General features: G+C 39.9%; 1 protein-coding gene across 1 annotated transcript in view; it reads right to left on the bottom strand.

The window, feature by feature from the left end:
* Positions 1 to 23032, bottom strand: part of tenm3 (teneurin transmembrane protein 3) — a 712909-nt gene that overhangs the window by 29772 nt on the left and 660105 nt on the right. Inside the window, exons 24-26 of the mRNA XM_052020035.1 lie at positions 14596 to 14845; positions 4906 to 5138; positions 3951 to 4105 (exon numbers count right to left, since the gene is read on the bottom strand). Coding sequence (XP_051875995.1) covers positions 3951 to 4105; positions 4906 to 5138; positions 14596 to 14845 — 638 coding nt within the window. The remainder of the gene's footprint in view (positions 1 to 3950; positions 4106 to 4905; positions 5139 to 14595; positions 14846 to 23032) is intronic.

Below are 23032 nucleotides of genomic sequence, written 5' to 3'. Positions count from 1 at the left end.
AGAGTTGCTGCAATCTATGTCTGTCTGCAAAAGGCAGCATGTTAAAGTTAATGTGAGGAATTCTGTTGTAACTATAACATTGTCCCATGGGTTCCCATACATTCATGTACGGTTCCTGAGTTTTTGCCTGCATGGTAGGTCAGAAACATGCACTGTGCACATTGATGACATGATCATGTTGTAAAGTATGACAGGGAAGTGACACCTGCTCAGAGTGAAATGTAACAGGAAGCAGCTGGTCTAATTTCTCAAAGAGTGGGATATACCTTTCAGTGCACCAGTGCACTAGTTCCCTTAGGCTAAGAACACCTTAAACATCAAAACAAATTTGAGATATACAGTAACCTGAGGCACAGTATATTCACTGAGGAAAGCTCAAACTGATATCTTCATAGGTTCTGAGTGAAGATTTCAGCAGCTTTAGTTAAACTTGGCAAAAGCAACTTTAAAAAAAACTTGTGCCTCCCAATATTTTGTACCATTTGACATTCGAAGTGCAAGAAACAAAAGGCTGAAATTGTCCAACCCTGGGAACTAATCCAGCATGAAGTTTGTGCATGATTCCTCTGCTATTTTACCCATTGATACGACTGACAACACAGCAGTCAAAGGAATTTCAATGGACCATAAGGTGATTGCTTCCGATTAACATGTAACTCAATTTCAACCAGCAGAGAATGGTGTTTCCCTACTGAGACATCACTCCTAAACATATTAAGTGAATACAATACTCTGAAGTTGATGCAATTCCCTCTGACTCTGTCTTGCTTTCTGAACACCTTTGAGGATGAAGAACCTCTTGATGTCCTTCTTAAGTGCATCAGTGAATCACATAGTGGCTTCACGATTGTCCGACCTGCGTAACCCCTCCTTAGTTCCTTGATGTTTTCTGGGGTCAGCATATGGATTGTAGGGCCAGGTTTTTTGGGTGCTTTCAGGATGTCTATACATTGCCATGTTCTGAAGTGGGTGGCCAAACTGATGTCAAGCCACCTCAGCACATAGAAGGGCAGATAGTCAAAAACTCAACCAAATATGTAAGTTTTAATGAGTGTCTTGGAGGTTCCTCTGGCTGCTACGTTGTCAGTGACATCAAATGCAACTTTACGCTGTGGAGTGCAAAAAAACTCTTTGGAAAGTAGCAATCGGAGCAACATGCATTTCTGGGTCAGGAGGTGCTTCTAACATGGATGAACCACATTGCAGACTCGTAAACAGCTTAGAAATAAACTTATAATACAGATAATGTATTAAGCAGCACTTCAAATAAAATAAGAACAGCTGCCGGAGACAACACAATGTAACATGAAGGAGGAGCAAATACGTTACAGCAGAAAGAGGTAAATAGAAATAGACGGAGAAGCAGAAGTGAGAACAGGAAGTGAAGGAGAAGAGATATAGGGGAGAGGGAGAACAAAGTAAAACGAGAGAAAGTTAACAGGAAGAGAAAATTGCTTCTGGAACCAAAAGAAAATCCAACAATTAAAGGTAGAAAATGCTGGAATCACTCAGCAGGTCAGGCTGCATTCGTGGGAAGAGAAACAGAATTAACATTTCAGGTTGAAGACCCTGCGTCATAATGAATCCAGTAATTAACACTGACTCAGAGAAACTTGATTTTTTTTTCTTTGCTTGAGGCAACCTCAAACCAGCTTGGGAACCACTGACTCAGGTAGTCTGGTTTCTGGAGTGTTCAGACAAGTGGAACACTCTTGATGAAGGCTTATTTGGATTCAACTTTCACAGCTTTTTTCTCAACGAGAAACAAACCATTTTTAGAGAATGAATGGCAGCATTTACAGTTATGCACCAGAAGATGGGGCTACAGCTACACATTTTAAAATAAAGGGGAGAGAGCGAATGCTGTAGAGGAATAGGATAAGGACAGGGTGGAGAACTCCCAGACCCAGGCTTTCTCTTTTCAGACTCTGCTGGGCCATTTCCAATCACTTTTATCACAGTCACAGAATCTTGGCATTTATACCTCTCATTCATATACATGTCTACTCTTACTTCATAATCTCTTAACAGAAATGATCTAATAATTAGTTCTTAAGTACTCAATTCCCCAAACTGCTGTTTTGTTTACATTACACGATTCGAATTATTGAACAATTGAATTTTGTTAAGTGGAAAGACGTCTTTGAATTATTGGAAATCAAAAGGGATTTCAAGGACCACAGAATGGCTAAATAAGTAACAAATTAAAGGATTCTTTCTTGATTCACCTGCACCATTGTACATTGTGTAATCCACCTGTATCCTCTCCTCTCCACCAGGCCAGTTTGGTAGATCATAATCTGATCCTTACTTTTAAAAGATTTTTGAATATTATTAAAACCAGTGTTAGGAGGTTTAGTAATATGGTGGCTAGTTACTAGACGAGCAGCTAGTGTCTGGAGTATTGAACCAGACCTGGGTTTGAATGTCAGTATAGCAGCTGGGGAATTTCAATTTAAGTAATTAAATAAATCTGGAAACAACAGAAGTAGTCTCAGCAAAGTATGCACAAAACTACTGGATTATAAATATAGTAATTAGGAACAGGAGTAGATCACTTGGCTACTCAAACCTGCTCCATCTTTTAATAACATCATGACCCATCTGACTGTAACCTCATCTCTGCATTCCTGACCACCTCTAGTAACCTTTGCTTATCAAGAATGAAGCTACTACTGCCTTAACATGATTCGAAGTTCTCCTTCCATTGCACTTTGAGGAAGAGAGTTCCCAAGACTCATGACGCTCTGTAAGAAAAAAAATGCCTCATCTCTTCCTTAAATGGGCAACTCTCCTGGGAGAGTCAAGAACCCCTGGATCTTGATACCCTCACAAGAGTAAACATGGTCTTCCATCTGGTTAACTAATGTCCTTCAGGGGAGGAGATCTGTTGTCTTTACCCAATCTGGTCTATATATGACTCCAGGCCCATCAATGTGGTTGACTCCTAAATGCCTTCTCAGTTCAGGGCCAATAAGGGATATCAGTTATGACCACATCCTAAATGAGTAAGTAAAACCAAAATTCTCTTACAGAAGGGTTGCTGTGGTTTATTCGCAACTTTGATACATTGTCCAACCAATATTATAGTGGAAGATAACTTCAATATACTATGACAGAACATGACAGTGGACACTTGCACCTCTGTCAGAAGATTGTGGTCAGTTAGGTGGTCACCTTTAACTTGGGATGGCTGATTGATGGTCCAGTAAAAAAAGTCTTGAGGTTTGGGTCTTATTCAAGCAGACACGCTAATAGGACAAGCAATGTATCAGGTGACCAGAGAGCAGTGAGAGAAAATGTGATAATGGTATAAATGTGAATTACTTTTACCGGGCCTCTGCAGGGCAATTGTTAGTGGACCTGGTTGGAAAGAGCCTGTCCCTGTGTCTATTCTTATCTTAACATGGGATTTGTCCAACAAGAAGTCATGAAATCTAAATTTATGTCTGAATAAGCGTGTCCTACCTTATCCCCTGTCAAAATGGCAGGAGGCTAATTAGTGAAGTTGTACATTGGTGAGTTGATCATTCTGAGATAATTAAATCTAATTGTATCAACATAAAATTGACTGATAGATCTTTAAGCGCATAATGTGTGATGACACTTCAGTGCAGCACTAAGGGAATGGAGTGTCAACTTCAAAAGTTAAACTGAGTTTCCTTTCAGTTGGATGTAAAACAAAACTTATGGTGCTATTGGAATTTTTTGAGCATTTTGGCCAATGTACATCCCTTGACAAATTCTTCAACTTAGTCATTCATCATGAGCTGTTTATGGGAACTTGCTCTGTACTATCCAACAATGAAGCAATTTTATTTTACATCCATGCAGGATCCAATCTTTAAAGGAAAAACTTCTTCAGCCCCCTCAGTATTGATCAAACTCAATTTTTTCTATTTAAATTTTGACTATTCTCAGTGAAAACCAACCTGATAACAGAACCATACCTGGCTTATATGCATGGTGGTATCACAGGTCAAGGGTCGTGCTGATGTGAGGTCATTGGAACCTAGGAGGGTGGATATTATTCCATTTTGGTCCACCTTTCTGATCATGGTCCCATCCACAAAATACATCAAACCATTTTTGTCAATGGCAATTCCTGTTAACAAGAAATACAAATCACAGTGATACAGTCACTGCAAATTAAGAACCAAATGACATAGCTTTTCCTTGGCTTTTTATAACCAATACTTTCACATCTTTTGCACAAAGATACTAAATTAAGCAAATGCCTTACAGCAAGAAGCACACACAGATTAGGACGAGGAAGAGAGCACAGAAGTACTGGAAGGTTTTATCTGTACAGTGCTGTAACTAGGCTTCTATGCTCTTTCATGCTCTGGTTACCTGACCCCTCATATAAAGTATCGGATAAACTGACAAACATTTTCTGATGTGTTGCATTTTCCCGACAATCTCCCTGTATAACTACTTTGTTCACTGTTACAGAGTTTGCTGGAATTACCTCAGTGCTTATTGTATTCCATCCAATTACAAGACTCCCTTTCGACACGGAGGGTCTCAAGGTGCTAATGTGAAACATACAGCTCCCTCATTAAAAGGCTCTCATTTATCGCACTGACTTTGTTATAAGGGTAGTCCCACTGTGACTTCCTATTCTTTCATGTCATGGGACATCCATTGGAGCACAGAGCTCATTTTTAAACAGCAACAAGGCTGATTAGGCAAACACAAAAAACAAATGTTATATATTTTAAGAATTTAAGTTCTCAAGATCTGCTTCTGTTTATAGCAGTATGTATAAGATATGCTTGCATGTAGTTTATATTTTTGTGTCGCTGTAATATTTTTGAAATTGTCTTCATTTATATGAATCATGTGCATGTTTTGTGGGTGCACGCATACATGAGTCTGTTTCTCCATTTGTGTGCACCGTACCTTTCGGACTCATCAGTGAAGCCTCCACAGCCTTGCCTCCATCACCACATCGGGCTTCATCAAATGGTAGACACTGTTCTCCAGTCCCTGCGACCACTTCAGAGTTTGTTGTCCCATCCTTGGCACCAATCAATGACTTTGGATGATAGATCCTCCGGGTATTGGTATCTGAGATGTACAGATCTCCAGTGACGGGGTCAGTTGCCAAGAAGTATCGGTGTGCTGGGTTGTTGCTGTAAAAAGAACATATTTTTCTTGGAGCAAAAAATGAAATGGTGTGAAGTATTGAATTCAAACTGATTCATGGCTTATTGAGATTCAAAATGATATTGTTAAGAATGGGTATGAAAAAGTGGACCCCTCCATATCAGAGTGCAAATGTTACCCTGGTGCCTTTTATAATGTTCTGCGGAATATTTTAGCCTGTCCTACAGTAAGAGGGGACTTAGAACCAATTAAAGGACAAGCTAAATGTAGGTGGTTTAATCATTTCACCGCCCACTATTCTAACCTCAGACACACTAAAGTGTTCATTACAACCATCCACACAGAATTACAGCAAGAACCCATTAATAGTAGTGGTTTAAGAACTCCCACTGTGTAAATTCATTCAACAAATCATTATTTTTCTCCAGACAAGTCCTATTCTGCAAATTCGCCTGCTTATTGTTCATGTAAATCACAACACAGGGTATATTCATGGAGGATCAGTGAATGCCTTGTTCATATATCTGTGTTCTGGGAAATGGGTAAAAAATAGAACTCTTCTGTGGTGTGAGGTCATTACTGAATGTGATAACAGCTTTACCATTAGATTATGATGAGGTCTTGAATTTCTCAGTCTTCATTTTTGGTTTAATTTTGGGGGTATCCTTTTTGTTTATACTTGAGCTTGGCAAAATCAGGATATCTTTGGTTGTTAAAAACCACACTCAAGAGACATATCAACTTTTGGCCTCTGCAAAGCGCAATTATATTTGAAATCAGTATCAATAACAATTACAGGCTTTACCAGAATTAATCTTTTCTTTCAAATGAACACCTTCTGCTTCCCACCCCATTCTCGACCATTTACTCTTCCAGTCTTTTTCCACTGTCCTACCTCTGACAATAAGCAAATTTCACAAACAATAGGTTTGGTGAGTAGTCTGTAGGAGCAGCATGAAAACTACTTACAGTATCACTAAAGCAAAATGAATGAACTATTTAAATCGTACATGGTTGACATTGTTCACATAGGATTTTATCACTAGAAAAACAAATCATTTTCCAGATAAAACTTCTGGTGGCATTTTATTAGGTTTTTCTGTCAATTAAAACCAAAAGATTCAAGGACTAATTATGGCTCAACAGAAATTGTCAACTCTGCATACAGGGGATGTCGCAGGATCTTTGACAGTCATGTCTGTCTTGGATGACTGGAACCCTTTTTCATTACACAGTGCCAGGTCCGAAATGGGTCACCCTGCCAGCAGCATGGACTATTTACCCCAGCTGTTCATTCTAAGCCTGATGTCAGAGAAGCTGTTCAGAATTATGATGGTAGGTGACAATGCTGGTTGGGCCCCTGCTCAGGAAGCTTCCAACAATTTGCAGCAGAGATTAGTGGAACATTATCTGCTTTGGCAACTCATTGTGAGATGCGGTACTGAATTTAGTCAGGCTACTGTAAATAGTTAAGGAGCTGAGATCACTTCCTACAAGTAGGGTAAATCCATTCAGTTCTGTTACGAGGTCTCATAATTTGAGCAGAGTGTTTGAGCATAGAAGGCCCTGCAAGATCCTCTTAGTTTTCTGGGTCTGGATTGCAAGAGGAAGAAGTCGGACAGTCCCCTCATGCTTGACGGGCATCTGACCTCCAAATGTTAGGAACAAAGGAAGCAGCCAGTGAACCCCAGGCCCTGTTATGAGTAACACCAACCCATTGTTTTCAAGTACTTGACCATAACAGAACCATGGTTACATAAACATTGAAGTATTCAGACACCAAAGTTAATCAAAGTATGAAGGAAAACTGGCAAAACAGCAAACCAGTTACAATTACTCCAAACCAAATCTATCACATCAATGTGGAAAGAATATAAATTCTAGGACAGACAATAAACTTTTATCATGTAATCTTAAACGTACAGACACAAGTGACAATATAAGTGTACAAGCTGAAACTCCCATGACATTCAATGTTGCAGAATCTATATTTAACATTTTTAGAATCATTTCATTCACTTATGGTATGACTGGTATTGTAAGAACCTCCCATGAAGTAGAGAAGCCTTCTTGAGGAGGCAGAACAATCACTTTTTGCTTAACAACACATAAAGTCATAGAAATATAGTAAGATCTCAGAGGCTGGCAGGGAATAATTTTGCTGACAAATAGGAGGTAATAAGAAATGACTGGATAGTAATTAAATGCGAATGTGCATTGAGGATAGATTCAAATTTATTGAATCCCATTTATTTCAGTCATTTATCTTTCAGATCTCTATAATATCTTACGCTGACAACCAAGTATAATCTATGGTTTAACGTCCAATACAAATCATTTTGGCTGGCTGACCCTTTGACTACAAAACACCAAGGTCTTCAGATTTTATTTTAGCTTTGCTCTTTGAAAAAAATTGTCAATCTGACTCAGGACCTGGAGTGATCTCCCCTTGGTCTTTTGTGCTAAACATCTATTCCTCACACTTCTGTCCATTCCTGAAATTTGGTTTGACTGAAGCCAATGGAAGCAAATTTCACGTCATGTGTCAGTGACAATAAATCTGATTCTGAAGACTGGTAGTAGTGTACAATGCACGACCAATGAAAATGAAATAAGAAAATAACCAGGTGAGATGTTCTGCAAATGGAGATATCTTTTACTGATAAGCAACAAGATGGGTGTGATAGGTATCTCAAGAGCTATGCTGAAAGCGAGGGAAAATAAGACTAAATGCAGATCAAACTATCACACACAGTTTCTAGTTAGAAATAACATGGGGAAGAACAACTGGTAACTCACAGACTGCTCCTGATTTAAAATGTAGGGACAGCATACACTGCTGTGTTTAGAATATACAGGCAGGATTTGATGCAATGATGATGAGAGATACAAGAGACACAACAATGATAACAACTGATGTCTCGGAATAATGATCCATTATAAGTCCATCATAATCTCATCCATTGGGTTAACTAGAAACAATGGCAGCTGTGCAATAGTGTACGATGGCGATAAGTCATGTGGAAAGGTGGAGATTGTCATTATATGTCGCTTGTATCATGGCAAAAATTTCTCACATATCGCTGGAATTTATCAATATGAATGGACTCAATTCCAGATAAATGCCTAAATGATGTAACTAATATACTGAACAACTTGCAGTCACCCTAGCTGAAGGAACTGTTGATCTGAAAAGAAATGATGGACTAAATAAAATTGTACAGCTATAAATATTCCCACAGCATTGGGAGTTTAATCCTTACTCAGGTTAATCCACTGCTTGGTCCCACCAATGAAACAACAGTAGGTTTGATCAGAGGGATCACTTAAGATCACTGGGCCAAAAGGGAATTTTGAATATCAGTAACTCTATTAGAACAATTGATCAAATTATTTCAGTATTAAAGTATGGTGATAAAAGGATTGAATGTAAATTTAATTTTCTTCTTTTAAGCATAAACATTTTATTTACCCCAACCCCACTGGGAGTAGGGAATGATGAAATCGATTGCAGTTGTTTCACCAAATAATTGTGTGAGATCCAGTAAAAAGTGAGGTTAGGGAAGGAGAAGGGCACACAGGCACCTTCTATTCATCTGCTTTATGTCCTGATTGGATTTGTTCCATATCCTTCAAGAAGGGAGTGCTATTCAGTTTCCCTGGTATTGCAGACATGTCACTGCTGATAACTTCAATCAATAATATTATTTGCAGAGATTTTTTGGTGCAATAGAATAATAACTAGCCTGACCCTTGAATAATATTTGAAGCAAATTGCTCTGTTTGTGAATTCCTAATATTGTCATTTAGAATGTGTTTACCATTTCATTGGCAACACTAAAGGTAAGGCCACAAACACGTTCCTGTGTTATGCATGGTGTCAATTTTTATCACCAAACGGGAATATTTTGTGATTAGAAATTAGTGACTCGTCAGTAGCACTAAATATGCTGTGCCAACATGTTGTACTCCAGGTCCAAAATTCATTCCAATGAAGTCAATGGAATGAATTTCGGAGTCAGAGTACTACATGTTGTTGTGACGATATAGTGTGTCTAGCACTACCAACCAAAAATGAACTTGTAGATCTCCTATTCTCATATTTGATATTTTTTATGATATAGAATGAGGTTATTCAGCCCATCTAGTCTGTGCCAGTTCTCAGAGCATTCCCATCAATCCTACCCCACCACTTATTTCACTATAGTTTATTTTCTCTCAACCATTAACTTTACGTGGTCACAGGGAGAACATGCAATCTCCACACAGATGACTTCAGAATCAAGTGCAGGTTTGCTGGAGCTGTCAGCCAGTATCACTACCTAATGCGTTACAGTGCAGCCTGTTCTAACTGAGAGGATGTTTTACATAGGTTGGAGGTCGAATTGTTCAGGATATCTATCCATTAGAGCTATTCAACATGACACAAGTTTCTTGTTTCAACATCCCCTCTTTTGTCAAAGAGGGAAGATTCCCTTGCTGGCCGATAGATGGAGCAGAAGAATAACTCTGGCTGATCGCCTCTGAATGTTCCTTCTTCCATCTGACCTCCACTTCCTCGAAGCTGATGCTGAGTTTTGCATTTGGCAGGTTTGTGGCACAGTCTATTGCAGCACTGTGAAACTTTCAGCCTGGCATCAGACTATGACAATTCAATACATGTTACAAGCAATATTAATCTTGTGTTATTATTTATTCCACAAGCAATTTCTTGTTAAATCACCATTACATTTTCTATTAAATAAATCTTTCCAAACCATTTGCATTTTAGATCAACACCTATTCCTCAAACTGATAAAATGATTCCTATTTAAAACGCACTTAATTTTTGGAGTTATTCCCAGTTCTTCATCCAGTACGGTTGTAGAATAAGGCCAGGAAGTGAAGTGGATTAACCAATGCTACTGATATAAACACATTGGCCGTTGTAAAAATATTGTCGATCAATGTCTGTTAGCATATGGACATCCTGAGATTTTGGGGTGAATTATTTACCGGGATGCAGAGTCTTTGCGAAAACATGAAATGTGATTTTGTACCCTGTGTAATTTTAACCTAATTTCTGGTGAGCTACAACGGCAATGTGTGATATTAACAAAGCACTTGACTGGGCAGCATCATGGAATGTAATTAATCTTACCAATATTATGACTATTTTGGGCTACAAACTAATTTAAGGGCAGGAATGGAAGATGATGATTGGTTTTAAACTGGCACAAATTCATTTCCTTCCATGCTAATGAAAAACTAATTACAGGGGCAGTGGATTAAGGAAAATGTCTCAAATCATTAACAGGGCCAATTTTCCCACAACCATTCATGAATATAGATTAAAAATAAAATCAGTGTATTGTTCTGAAATTATCTGAGGAAATTTAGTGGTCCTGTGTTAAAATCAGCCTCAGTTTAAAGAAAATGTCTCAAATCATTAACAGGGCCAATTTCCTCACAACCATTCATGAATATTGATTAAAAATAAAATCAGTGCATTGTTCTGAAATTATCTGAGGAAATTTAGTGATCCTGTGTTAAAATCAGCCTCAGTTTAATGTCAGGCTGTCTGCATATATTGTGCTTGCACTGGTATCTGCACGAGTGGGGAGTCTCAGCAAAATATATGCCGTGGGAGTACTTGACTTTGAGACAAATGCTGAGGATACATACATGGGCTGAGGTTTCCACTGATTCAAAAGAAGCACTCTGAGAGATGACTGCTTTTAGATTGACACAGGACGCAAAGCAGACCCTGCTGTTCAATAGGTGCAGCAACGTCAGCCAACAGCAATAGTGTTATGCAGCATAAATGGTGCCAATGCAGTGAACACTGCATGGTGCCAAGAAGGGACAACTGGGAAGGAAAAGTAATCACAATTAAATGAACAGTTGGCAGTGCATCTTTCACATCCTGAGGATTTCCCAAATCACCTTACAGCCAGATTGTTATTTTTGAACCGTTATCTCTGTTATAATGTAGAAGAGATTGGGAGATGATTTGTGATAAAATTCCAGCCACAACAGGATGATTGATGCGGTTGTCTTGGCAATGTTTCAGTGAGGAGTGTTGGCCAGCACTCCTGGGGAACTTCCCAATCCTCTGAGAAAAAAGAGCCATGGAATATTTCACTTCCCTTCCCTTGTGCCTTCCCTTGACATCTCATCCATAACACAGCATCTTTGGCCAATGCAGCACTCCTTCAGTACCAACCTGACAGCCTGGATTAAGTCTAGAATGGAACCACTTTCTCTGCAAACCTCTCTCTTCCTCATCTCTTCCAGCCTCACGTCAAATAACAAGTGTGGGTGTGGGGAATAGATTTGCTTTTCACCGAGACTGATACCACCTGGTCAGCTGCATCTGCTACTTCCCCTCCTGAGCTTACAAGTCCACATTTCCAATATTCCCCCGACCCTAGCCCCAATTTTGCATCTTTCTCTAGCTTCTCTCGGACTTCCCCTCATCCCATCTCATCTTGCTATTGGATCCACCACCCATTTCATTAAACCCAGTCCCACTGAGCTATTGGCCACATTGGCAGGTTGTGAACTGCTCTCTCTCCACAGGTCCATCACCTTTTCCTTCAAATTGGCTATCACCGCCTTCCGTCCTCAACAACAAACCGTTAGCTTGCTTGTCTTTCCTTCCTCTCCTTCGCTATTTCTGCCAGCTGCAATGGGATCCCACCACCAATCACATCCTCTCTCTCCCACTTTCTGCTTTCCACAAGGACCACTTTCTCTGTGACTACCTGACCTTCTCACCCATCATTCTCCATCCCCTGTCGATTTCCCTTGCAACCGTAGGAGTTGCAACACCTGTCCCAACACCACCTCCCTCACCACCATCCAGGGACCTAAACAGCCCTTCCAGGTGAGACAGAGATTCACACGCACCTCCTCCAACCTCGTCTGCTGCTGAATTCGGTTCCTTCAATGTGGCCTCCTCTACAATCGGCAACCATTTTGCGGAGCACCTGCACTCTGCAACAGCCATTTTGAGCTCCCGGTGGCACTTCATTTCAACTCCCCTTCCCATTCTCACACCAACCAGTCTGCCCTCAGCCTTCTCCACTGCCACAGTGAGGCCAAATACAAACTGGAAGAACATCCCATATTCCACTTGAGTAGCCAATAGCCCAATAACAGAACCATTGAATTTTCCAATTTCAAGTAAGTCACAGTCCCAGTGTTCCCTTTGTACTCCTTGTACCGGTCCACCTAGCTTCTCTCTCCCTTTGTCCACCTTTTATTGAGATTCATCACAGTCCCCTACCTTCCAGCCTCTGTCTCTACCTTCTCCCTCTCCTTCCCCACCTGGATCCATTCGACTAAATTTTTTTGCCCTTATCTCTTTCCATCTATCACCTACCAGCCTCTATCTCTAAACTCCCCCTTTCTCTCTACCCCACCTGGCTCTATCTGCCCATCATCCCCCACCTCACTTGGTTCCACCTATTGCCTGCCAGCTCCTGCCTCACCCCTCCCTCTTACCTCTTTATACTGGCTATCTCCCCTCTACACTCAGTCCTAATGCAGGGTCTCAACCCCAAATGCTGACCATTCCTTTCCCTCCATAGATGCTGCTTGACCTGATGAGTTCCTCCAGCACTTTGAATTTTGCTCCTTGCTCCTTGAACCTCTCCTTCTTCTCCAAAGTCCTTGAATCTTTCTGTCCTTTCCAAAGTCCTTTCCAAAGTCCTTGAAACTTCCCAAGTCTGTGCCACCTTAAGCAAATTTCCCCAGTGAATACCTCTAACCAGGTTTCCGCCGACAGAGTCAGAATCATACAAACAGGCCCTTCAGCCCATCAAGTGTGTGCCAACCATCAACCATCTATATTAATCCCAATTTTATTATCACCATGTTCTCATCAGCCTCTCCCTGATTCTACTACTCACCTACACACTTGGGACGATTTACAGCAGCTACTCACCGACTAATTGGATGTCTTTGGGATGTGGGAGGAAATCAGAGCAGCTATAGAGAGCCTATGCTCCACACTACACGCAGTAAAGGTTTATCCCTGATGAAGGGCCAGGAGTGATGACGCTAATTTATTTGGATCAACCCTTAATATTTTGAAAATATTAAGGTAACATCCTGGTCTCTCCCCATCCCCAATTTGGTACTGAAAGCAAATAGATTTGGTAGCCCTGAGGAAGGTAAATAATTGACTCAGATGTTATTATGCAAGAACAGTTTAGATATAAAAAGAAAGTTTATTAAAACATGGGAGCCAAAGTGGTAAAGAACGTAACAGCAGTTCTTAAACTTACCTATGTCTAAAATCTTTATTTCTTAATAGGTGGCAAGAAGAAAAAGAGAAGAAAAGTGCAGATTAGGTGCAGTATATAAATTAGAGAGTTCAGTTCGAATAAAATGCATCCATATCACTGTGTCAAAGAGGCTCAAAATGGTTATGTTATATTAGAGGAGCCATCATATTATTTTAATGTCATGCAAGCAGAACACAGTTTCCGGGCAAATCTGGTTTGCTTCATTAAAAGTGCATGCTAATGGTGATCTGCAACACAGATTGACTTTGACGTGTTTGCCAACAGACTGACCAGACACTCGTTTACTTTGTCTTTCATAACAAGGCAGCTAAATACTTTAAATGAGCAACCTCTTCAGCAATATCAGCACTGTGTTAAGAGTTATTAGCAGTAACCCTGTCAGAGCAATGGATTCCTTTCGGCACTGAAAACATATTCCTATTGAGTCACGGGAAACACATACCCATGTGACCTTTCGCGAATGCAAATAGAAATGGAATTTAATGGGAAAGTTATAAAATAATTAGCAAATAGATTATTCAAGCTGTGCACATTAATTTACCTTCAATAATTATAAAATTCCAACTGCTGTATGTACGATGTCAATTCCTAACAAGACTGTGCAGCCAATTCAACCTTATCAAGGCAGTTTAGGAACTTGGATGTTCTTCTTTGGAAGATGGACTTCAAACAGATTAAACCTATTGGCAATGACCTCATGCTTTAAATCGACTACCTTCCCTCCTGCAGAAGTGAACCATTGCCTGCAAACATTCCTGCCAAATCAACAGAGACAGGCACCATTTGGAGATAACAAGGCCAACCAAGCACCAAGTGCAGCGCTAATAGTTTCTCTAGGGCTACATCAGCTCACGGAAGGGTAGTTGGTCTTTCTCTTCTGTTTCCTTCTCACAAAATTTCCAATATTGAAGATAGAAGAGATTGGAATGAGAGATTAATTTTGTTGCCTGTACAGATGAAATCAATGCAATGAGTTCCACCACACTGTGTTTGACTACAATATCAGTTGACCGCAACGTTGGGAAAATTATTCTTGCACAGGTGCAATTAACTTTATACAGCCTATCTCACTCTCCTACTAGATGGGAAAAGGAGTGATGAGCGTAGGAATGACAGGATTGGAAAGAAAATAATTTTCCACAATTCATAGCTTATCTGTGTAAGACAGAATTTGGTGCTCTGGACCTACCTCAGCTCGAGAATACTCGTCACGTTTCCCGAAGGAAAGATGCGACGGATGAAGTTGAAATCACCGACGTACAAGCTGCCATCGATGCCACATGCCAAAGCCACGGGTGCCAGGAGCTTGTTGCCGTCTGATTGGCCGTTGCAGCTGGGGCAGGAGATGCTTCGCCTTCGCCCATTACCCATGATGCTGCTGATCACAGCTGGCTGCTGGGAGATGAACTGATTTTCACCATTTCCCTTGTACAGAATTCCTAATAGGGGGATGATAAGACTAACTTTGTCATTGTCACAAGCAATAAGGCATTTCCCTTGATCGCAAAAATCATCATCATAAATCATGAAGCACAATTTAAATTTCACATTAGACCACACCAATCAAAACAATTGATTAAGACAGGCTGTGCCTCCAGCAATTGTGGAAAGAGAATACAGATTAAATCACTGTTGAATGTCAAGGCTGCATCAATCTCTAAAGGCTAAAATCATTTGGCATTCACCTGTCATTTGATCAGCAGAAGTATAAACAGCAGGATTTGATCTTAGGCAAGTTTATCAAGCATGCTGGATGATTCCAAGCTTGCTATTTGACGGGAGCCCAGCTGGATGAATACAATTTTTATATAAGGACTGCTCATTATAAACATTTATGAGGGAGTTTTAAATGAGAGTGATAAATAGCTTACTGGTCCTGCTTCAGAGCCTTGTATCTTCATTTACTGCAAATATTTACTTTCTCCTTTAAAACATACAAGAGCTGCTGCCTCAAACTATTGGTTCTTTTCAGGAGAATATTATGCAACATGGAGCAAATTCCACTGAAATTAGTGCAGCAGCTAATTACAAAATAATTATCTATTTTTGAGTATTTTGGTAGTTTGGTTGGTTTAATATGGCATCTTCCTCTTTCAGCTTTTCCTCAATTCAATCAAAGGCCATGTGACACCTTGATATCCTCCTCAAAGGGCAATATCAAAGGTAGAAATACTTTGTCCACACTTAAATAATTTATTGAGAACATGCTGTTTGGATCCCGAGTCAGTTTGATATTAACACTGCTTTCTTTTATTATCTACAAGATCAGAGACTGCACACAGAATTCTAATACATGACTGTGAATTTTAAATTTAACATAGTTTGTGCAAAGATGAACATATCCTGTAAGAACAAACTATTTAAAGCTAGAAAAATAAATTACTAATGTACTGTAACTTGCATTCAATGTGTTGTTTGCGCTAAACAGTTACATGCTCTGGTCACTTCAAAGCATTATGCAAAGTATCCTTAAAACATCACTCAACAGTAACAATTTATCAGGCATCTCTAATCTGAAACAACAATTCCAATTGGCTTCACCTTCCATCGGTCTGATAGCAATTAGAAATCATGGCATGAACAGTGCACAGCCCTGCTTCTGCAACAGAACAAACCCTTAATGTCTGACTTAAGAGACAATGACAGGGGAGGTGAACATCATTTACCTGTGGAAACATAAATACTGGATATGGAATAACGTCTATTGTTAATCTATTAATTTTAGTGTTTATAAGTGCACCTCTAAGAACTAAGTGTATCAAGCAGTAAGACTTTTGATACCTTGTTGAATATGACACCACATTTGAGATTTTACTGCCTTCATTAAACAGTGCTATCTCTACTGCTGTTTTCTTTTTAATTGTTTTGGGATCTTGGCATCTCTGGCAAGGACAGCAATTCCTGCCCATCAGTTGTTGTCCCTGAGAAGTGGTTGGACTCTAGATAGTTTCAGATGGTCATTGTCTGGCATTTTGAGTTGCAATTGTTATGTGCTACTTAAAAGCCCATGCCCCATCCTGAACTAATGCAGACCTTCTGGTGATGGGTAGGGAGTTCCAGGATTTAGACCCAGCATCGATGAAGGAACAGCTTTATATTTCTAAGTCAGGATAGCATGTAACTTAGACGGGAACTTGCACATTGCTGCTTCCTTTACCTTCCTTGGTGGTAGACATAGTTGGTGTGGGAGATGTTGTCAGAGTAGTGCGGGTAATTAACTGCAGTGCATTTTGTGAATGGTGCTGGTGACAGAGGGAATGAATGTTTAAGGTGGTTGATGGGTTACCAATCAAATGGGCAGGACATTGAGCTTCTTGAGAATTGTTGGCAATGCACTCGTTCAAGCATGTGGAGTGTATTCCATTACTCTCTTGATCTGTGATGGTGGAAAGGACCTGGGGTGTTGAATCACTTTCTGCAGGAAACTCAATCCCTAATTTGCTCTTGTAGCCATGGTATTTATTAATGGTGAGAGATTCCGTGAAGGTTATGCCACTAAGTGTCAAGTGTAAGTGGTTAGACTTTCCCTTGTTGGAGATGGTATTAATCTGGGATTTTGAGAGTGATTGCTGCATGCCACGTATTATCCCATAACTGAATGTTGTCTAGGTTGTGCTGCGTGCACATATGGACTGTTTTATTTATTGAAGAGGTGCGACTGGAAATGAATATTGAATGAAATTGCCTTGGCAAGCAGCAATACTAAAATGTCTATGGATACTACACCAATAAAATCGTTTTTATTTTTTTAAAAATGTCAAGTTTCTTAACAAAGCAGATGAATTGCTGCAGGGCTTCTTTCAATGTAAGACTGTAACACCAGCAAGAAACCTGTTAAGTGACCCAATGCCTGCTTTAGGATCCTTTTCCCCCGATGGCCAGAATCTAAGTTGCTATTGTTACAAATGGGTTAATAATTTCAGAACAGGGAAGATGACGAAGGCTCAACTCTGTAGACACACTATACAAAGGAAACTTGTCAAATTTTGGCTGTTCTACAAGAGCATAACTCAAGATTCTACAAAATGTTCATATTTTACTCAAATAGACATTAATAGATTAATCTATACCAGAAATAGCTTTAAAACAGGTGATAACAGCTTTAGTGTACACTTACAGCATTCAACTGTGACAATTACTCTTCCCAAATCGCTGAGATCTGTAATTTTCATCAAATAAACTTTCTGTGTCAGCATGCTTTTTTATTCCACCTGATGCACTCAGTTACTATTGTGAAAAATTATAACCCCCTTCCATCAAATACAATGGCGATAATGAACATTATTTTATTTTCATTAGAATACTTATCACCCTTTTTCTGGGTATCTGTGCACACACCTTCCATAGAGTGCCTTCTGCTCCAGAATGAAGCTCCCCAGCTTGTCACTGTGTTTATCCACTTAAACCACACTTCACTTCAGAATATTGCTGCCACACATCCCAAAATAATTTAAAGAATTCATTGCTGAGAATCAATTTGCTATTTTGTTTGAATGCCCCATTCTATATGTTATACGATAGTTCAAATGGTTCAATACAGGGAGATCCAGTGACTTGTGTAAAACAAAGGTTCTAGCATAGATTTCATTCAAGTGCCTTTGCAGAATGGAAAGAAACTGATAAATTTTCCTTAATTCAGGCCAAATGTATTACCTTATCCCATTGAACAACTTTAAAAAGAGATGTCTGCCAAAGTTTATTTGATACCAGTTATGGTTGTAAATTCAAGTTATGATTCAGAGACTTGAGCACTGATCTCTAAGGCTGGCAGTTCAGTGTGGTGCTATTGCACTGTTCAAGTCCTTTGGATAAAAAAGTAAAACAAGCTTCCAAATGCTCTCTCAGGTATAAAAGGTTCCATAACAAGGAAGTTAGCTCCATTCCACAATCTCTTCTGTCTTGGCCAATGTTTATCCCTTTTTACAATTGGTGACCTGCTCACTATCATGTTGTTGTTTATGGGAGCTTGCTGTACATATATTGTTTGCCATGTTACACACATGGCAACATTTATTGCTCTTCAAAAAGCACTTCATTGCCTGTAATGAGAGATCAGGATTATGAGGGTAAGAACGAATGTAAGCCTTTTTTAAAAAGAAGCTATTAGTGTGCATTTGCAGCATTCAACTTTGCCAATCACTTTCCACAGATGTTTTTTTTTAACTGCTCATTGTAAACTATCCAGAAGGTATTGTTGGGAATTTAATGTGCACTTTATCTTTGAGTATTCTCAAACTTCCTGCCCTCCACTTTTGGAGATTGAGTCATTGGCTTTTCTCCCTCAAATCACCATCAAGTAGCACCCAGCTGTAAGTCTGAGGCCTCCTGAACAGAGCTTCATTTCAATGTAGTGTGGGGGCAGGCATGGTAGTGTAGCGGTTAGTGTAACACTATTACAGCGCTAGCGACCCAGGTTCAATTCCAGCCGGTGTCTGTAAGAAGTTTGTACGTTCTCCCCGTGTCTGCGTGGGTTTCCTCTGGGTACTCTGGTTTCCTCCTACATTCCAAAGACGTACGGGTTAGGAAGTTGTGGGCATGCTATGTTGGCACTGGAAGTGTGGCAACACTTGCGGGCTTTGCCCAGAACACTTTGTGCAAAAGATGCATTTCACTGTGTGTTTCTATGTACATGTGACTAATAAAGACATCTTATCTTAAGTTTTCAAACTGCAAACTACCACATTAGTGTCAGTGTACTGCTTTGATTCAGTAGGAATGTCAGGTTCATGGCAAGATGTTGCTACCTAGTTAAATTTAGCCTGCACATATGTCTCGGGAGCAAAGCTATTGCAAGAGATACTCCAGTTACAATCAGGCAGGCTAAGAGACTGACTTAATGAGAGTAAAGAAGTGAACACAAACAACGAAAGTATGCATCCACATAAGTTTGTAAGGGACCATGACACAGTAGATGTTGAGATGGTTTCATCAGTGGATGAATCTCAAGATAAGGGGGTGATCAGTTAAAACTGAAGTGCACAGGAACTTTTTGTAGAGGGTGATGAACCTCTGGAATTCTCTGCCCACAAGGGTATGGAGGCTGAATCATTGGTAGTATTTAAAGAGGAGGTAAATTAATTTTTGACAGATTGGGGAATTGAGGGCTATGGGGAACTGGAAAAGGAGAGTAGATGAGGCTTGGGCGAGATCAGCCGTGATCACATTGAATGGTGGGGCAGGCTTGAGGGGCTGGGTGGCTTCTATTTTCTTGTGTTATTGTGTTCCAGTAGGAACGTCTTTCATCTTTGTTCTGCTATTTTCTACTGTGTTGCCACCAAGAATATTTCCTTGATCCTTCACTGACTGAAACATTGACTAGGTTTATAAAATCATGAGGATCACAGATAAGATGGATTATCGCAGTCTGTGCTCTTAAAGCCAGTGTAGGTCTAAAACTAGAGGGCATAGGTTTAAAGTGAGGGAGGAATGATTTAAAGGGGAACTGAGGGGCAAGTTTTTCCACATAGAGGGCGGTGTGTATATGGGACAAGCTGCCAGAGGAAGTGGTAGACGTGGGTTCAAGAAAACTGGCCTGTTCCATCAGGAACCTGTCTATACTAATCCCATTATCCAGCATTTGGTCTTTAGCCAACTCTGCCTTGGTGATTCAAATACTTATCCACATGTGTTTTGAACATTGTGGGAGTGCCTGCCTCTGTCAGCTTCTCAGTACTTGAAGAACTGTGACCTGTAGGGCTACAGACTTCGGGCCAGAAACTAGGGTAAGGCTTGGTAATTCTTTTTCAACCAGCAGACACAATGGGCGGAAAGGCCTCAGTTTTACATGATTCTACATGCTTGTCCTTGAGATGGTGGTAAAGGTTGACTGGTTGTTGTAACCGAAAGGCTTGCTGGGACATTTTGGAGGGTAGGTCAAAACCAACCACATGGGTGTGGGTCTGGCATCACAAAGTGGGCAAGGACAGCAGATTTCTTTTCCCTTAAGGGTATTGCTGTGAAAATGTTGTTTCACACAATCAGGTTGTTTTGCAATCTTTATTACTGACCAGCCTTTCAATTAGCAGAGTTGGAATTCCCCATTTGCTATTGCGGGATTTGAACTCATATCTTGGGATTTTCAGTACAGTTCCAGCATTTCAGTAAATTAACCAGTATGCCTTCACAGTAAATATTAAAAGCTTGGATTAAATTCCTCTTCCAACTTTTCAAGTGTTTCAAAAGCAAAATACTGCAGATATGAAGTAAAACAGAAAATTTGTTGTATTTCCAGCATTTTATGTTTTCTTCCCTCTGCCCCCCACCCCCCCACCACCCCAAATGTGTTTCCTACTATGGCCAGGCATAGACTGAGGGAGGATGCAGTTCAGTGAAAGGTTCACATAAAACTAATCTTGTTCTGATTTCATGGCAATATTACATCATTAAAGTTCCTCTTCAACTTGCACATCTTTCTGACATGGACTGTTCATTCACAGTTCCTCGAATTCTCTGCTAGCAAAAAATGCCATCTGCATAAGGATTTTCATGAAATCAGGGGGGGAGATCCACTCTCACCCTGACGTTCTCATGACAATTCAAGGAGGGCAATAGATGCAGTCTCGCTATCATCAGTCACTAATCATTTAAATACCAAGGGTCGCTCTTGGTGTACTGGGCAACATTCCTCCTTTCACTCCTGATGGCAAAGACAAATTTGATCAAAACGTCCCTCATCTCTTTGCCATTTGTGCAAATAACCTGGAGCACTCCCACATTTGCTTACAGAAAAGATCAGCAGTAGTTTGAAACAAATTCAGTGTGAAGACCACATGGATGTGATCACTTACTGTATCTAATTATTAGTTGTGACCAGTTGGGTCACCATGATGTTGCTCAAGTACAAATTGGAATTGGAATTAGTTTACTATTGTCACCTGTACCGAGGTACCTGAAAAGCTTGTTTTTCACACCGTTCATACAGATCAATACTGCAAATGGGTCCAAAAAGATCTAAATGAATTAATTCTGATAGACGTAACATACGTAGTTGTTCCTCAGATCTGATGTGGTTAAAATATGTATTCAACTTTGTTTGTTAAATTTAGTAACTAATTTAATTCATTACCTAATCAACTGCAGCCAATGAGTAAATTGTTAAATGGTGTCACTTCATATTATTTGTTAAGTGCAGCCAGTAATTTATGGTGATATGCAGCTTGTAAGTAAATTACGAAAAAATCTGCAGATACTACTATGAAAATAACTTGGTTTAATGTGGGATAAAACTGGAATTTACACTTTCCAGAATTTACAATGAAATACAACTGAGGTTTGTAAAAATTTTTGATTTTCACTTCTGGATGCTGGTTTCTTGAAGACATCCTAATTACCACACCCTGCTGACATTTTATTTTTTTTCTCAGATCAGCTCACATTGATCTGAGAAAAAAATAAAAATCCAAGAACAGGTGATAAAGACCTTGAATTCTGATGAGGGTTTTCCAATCTCCTGCCACAACTCTGGTGAGGATTAGTGGAATCCACTGGACACATAAGGAACGGAAGCAGGAGAAGGCCATTCAGCCCTTTGTGCCTTCTCTACAGTTCAATAAGGTCATGGCTGGTAATTTACCTCAGCACCACATTCCCGCACTCAACCCATATTCCTCAGTTCCTTTCAATTTCCAAAAATCTACCACTCCCTATCTTCAATATCCTCAGTGACTGAGCTTCCACAGCCTTTTGGGAGCAGAATTCTGAAGATTCACTACCTCTGGGTGAAGAAATGTCTTCTCACCTTTACCTTGAGTGGCTAACATCTCATTGTGAGACCAGTCGCGATTCTAGGTACCCCAGCCAGATGAATAAGCAAATATTTCCTTCCTGAGGAAGGGAAACAAGACCTCTACACAATATTCCAGATGCCTTCTCACTAGGGCTTTATATAATTAGAGGATGATGTCTCCATTCTTGTATTTAAATCCTCTCGCAATAAAGGCCGACATGCCACTTACCTTCGTAGCTGCTTGCTTAACCTGCATGTAAGCTTTCACTGATACAAAGGCACAAGGATGCCCAAGTACCTCAGAGCACAAAACCTTTCCATAGCTCAAATTTAAAAAGCACTCCACATTTCTGTTTATTCTACCAAAGATCATGACCTCACAGTTTTAATTAGATTCATTTTGCCATGTCTTTGCCCATTCACTTAGCCTGTCCATATTCCCCTGAAGCCTCTCTGCCTCCTCCTCAAAGCTCACTTTGCCACCTAGCTTAGTAACAAAAATGCCACTGAAGCCTACTCAAACCATTTCTCTGTGAGTTGCAACTAGCATAAAAATGTGGAGCTATTGCGTTTCCCATAAATAAATCAGTTGTACTCTTGCAATGTTTATGTGCAATATAGCAAGTATGTGCTGACTATCCAACCATGGTCATACATCAATTTAGTTTAGTATACACTTAATTACTCTGGGAATTTTATAAACATAATGAGCAATTTAATTCATCACTGAATTAAGTGCATTGGCATATCAGTCTCACATGTGTTCCCATAGTAAAAATTGTTATATCCTATAACTCGAAAAAATCTACACATTGGCAAAGGACTATTATGAGGGTCCACTGCCATGATATGAAATTGTAACAGTATTGCATTACTTACTGCCCCAAATCAGAATATGGGT

Source organism: Pristis pectinata, chromosome 7 (genome assembly GCF_009764475.1).
Source record: "Pristis pectinata isolate sPriPec2 chromosome 7, sPriPec2.1.pri, whole genome shotgun sequence".
NCBI lineage: Eukaryota > Metazoa > Chordata > Chondrichthyes > Rhinopristiformes > Pristidae > Pristis > Pristis pectinata.
The sequence above is the reverse complement of the archived record's forward strand: the minus strand, read 5'-3'. Positions and strand labels throughout refer to the sequence as shown.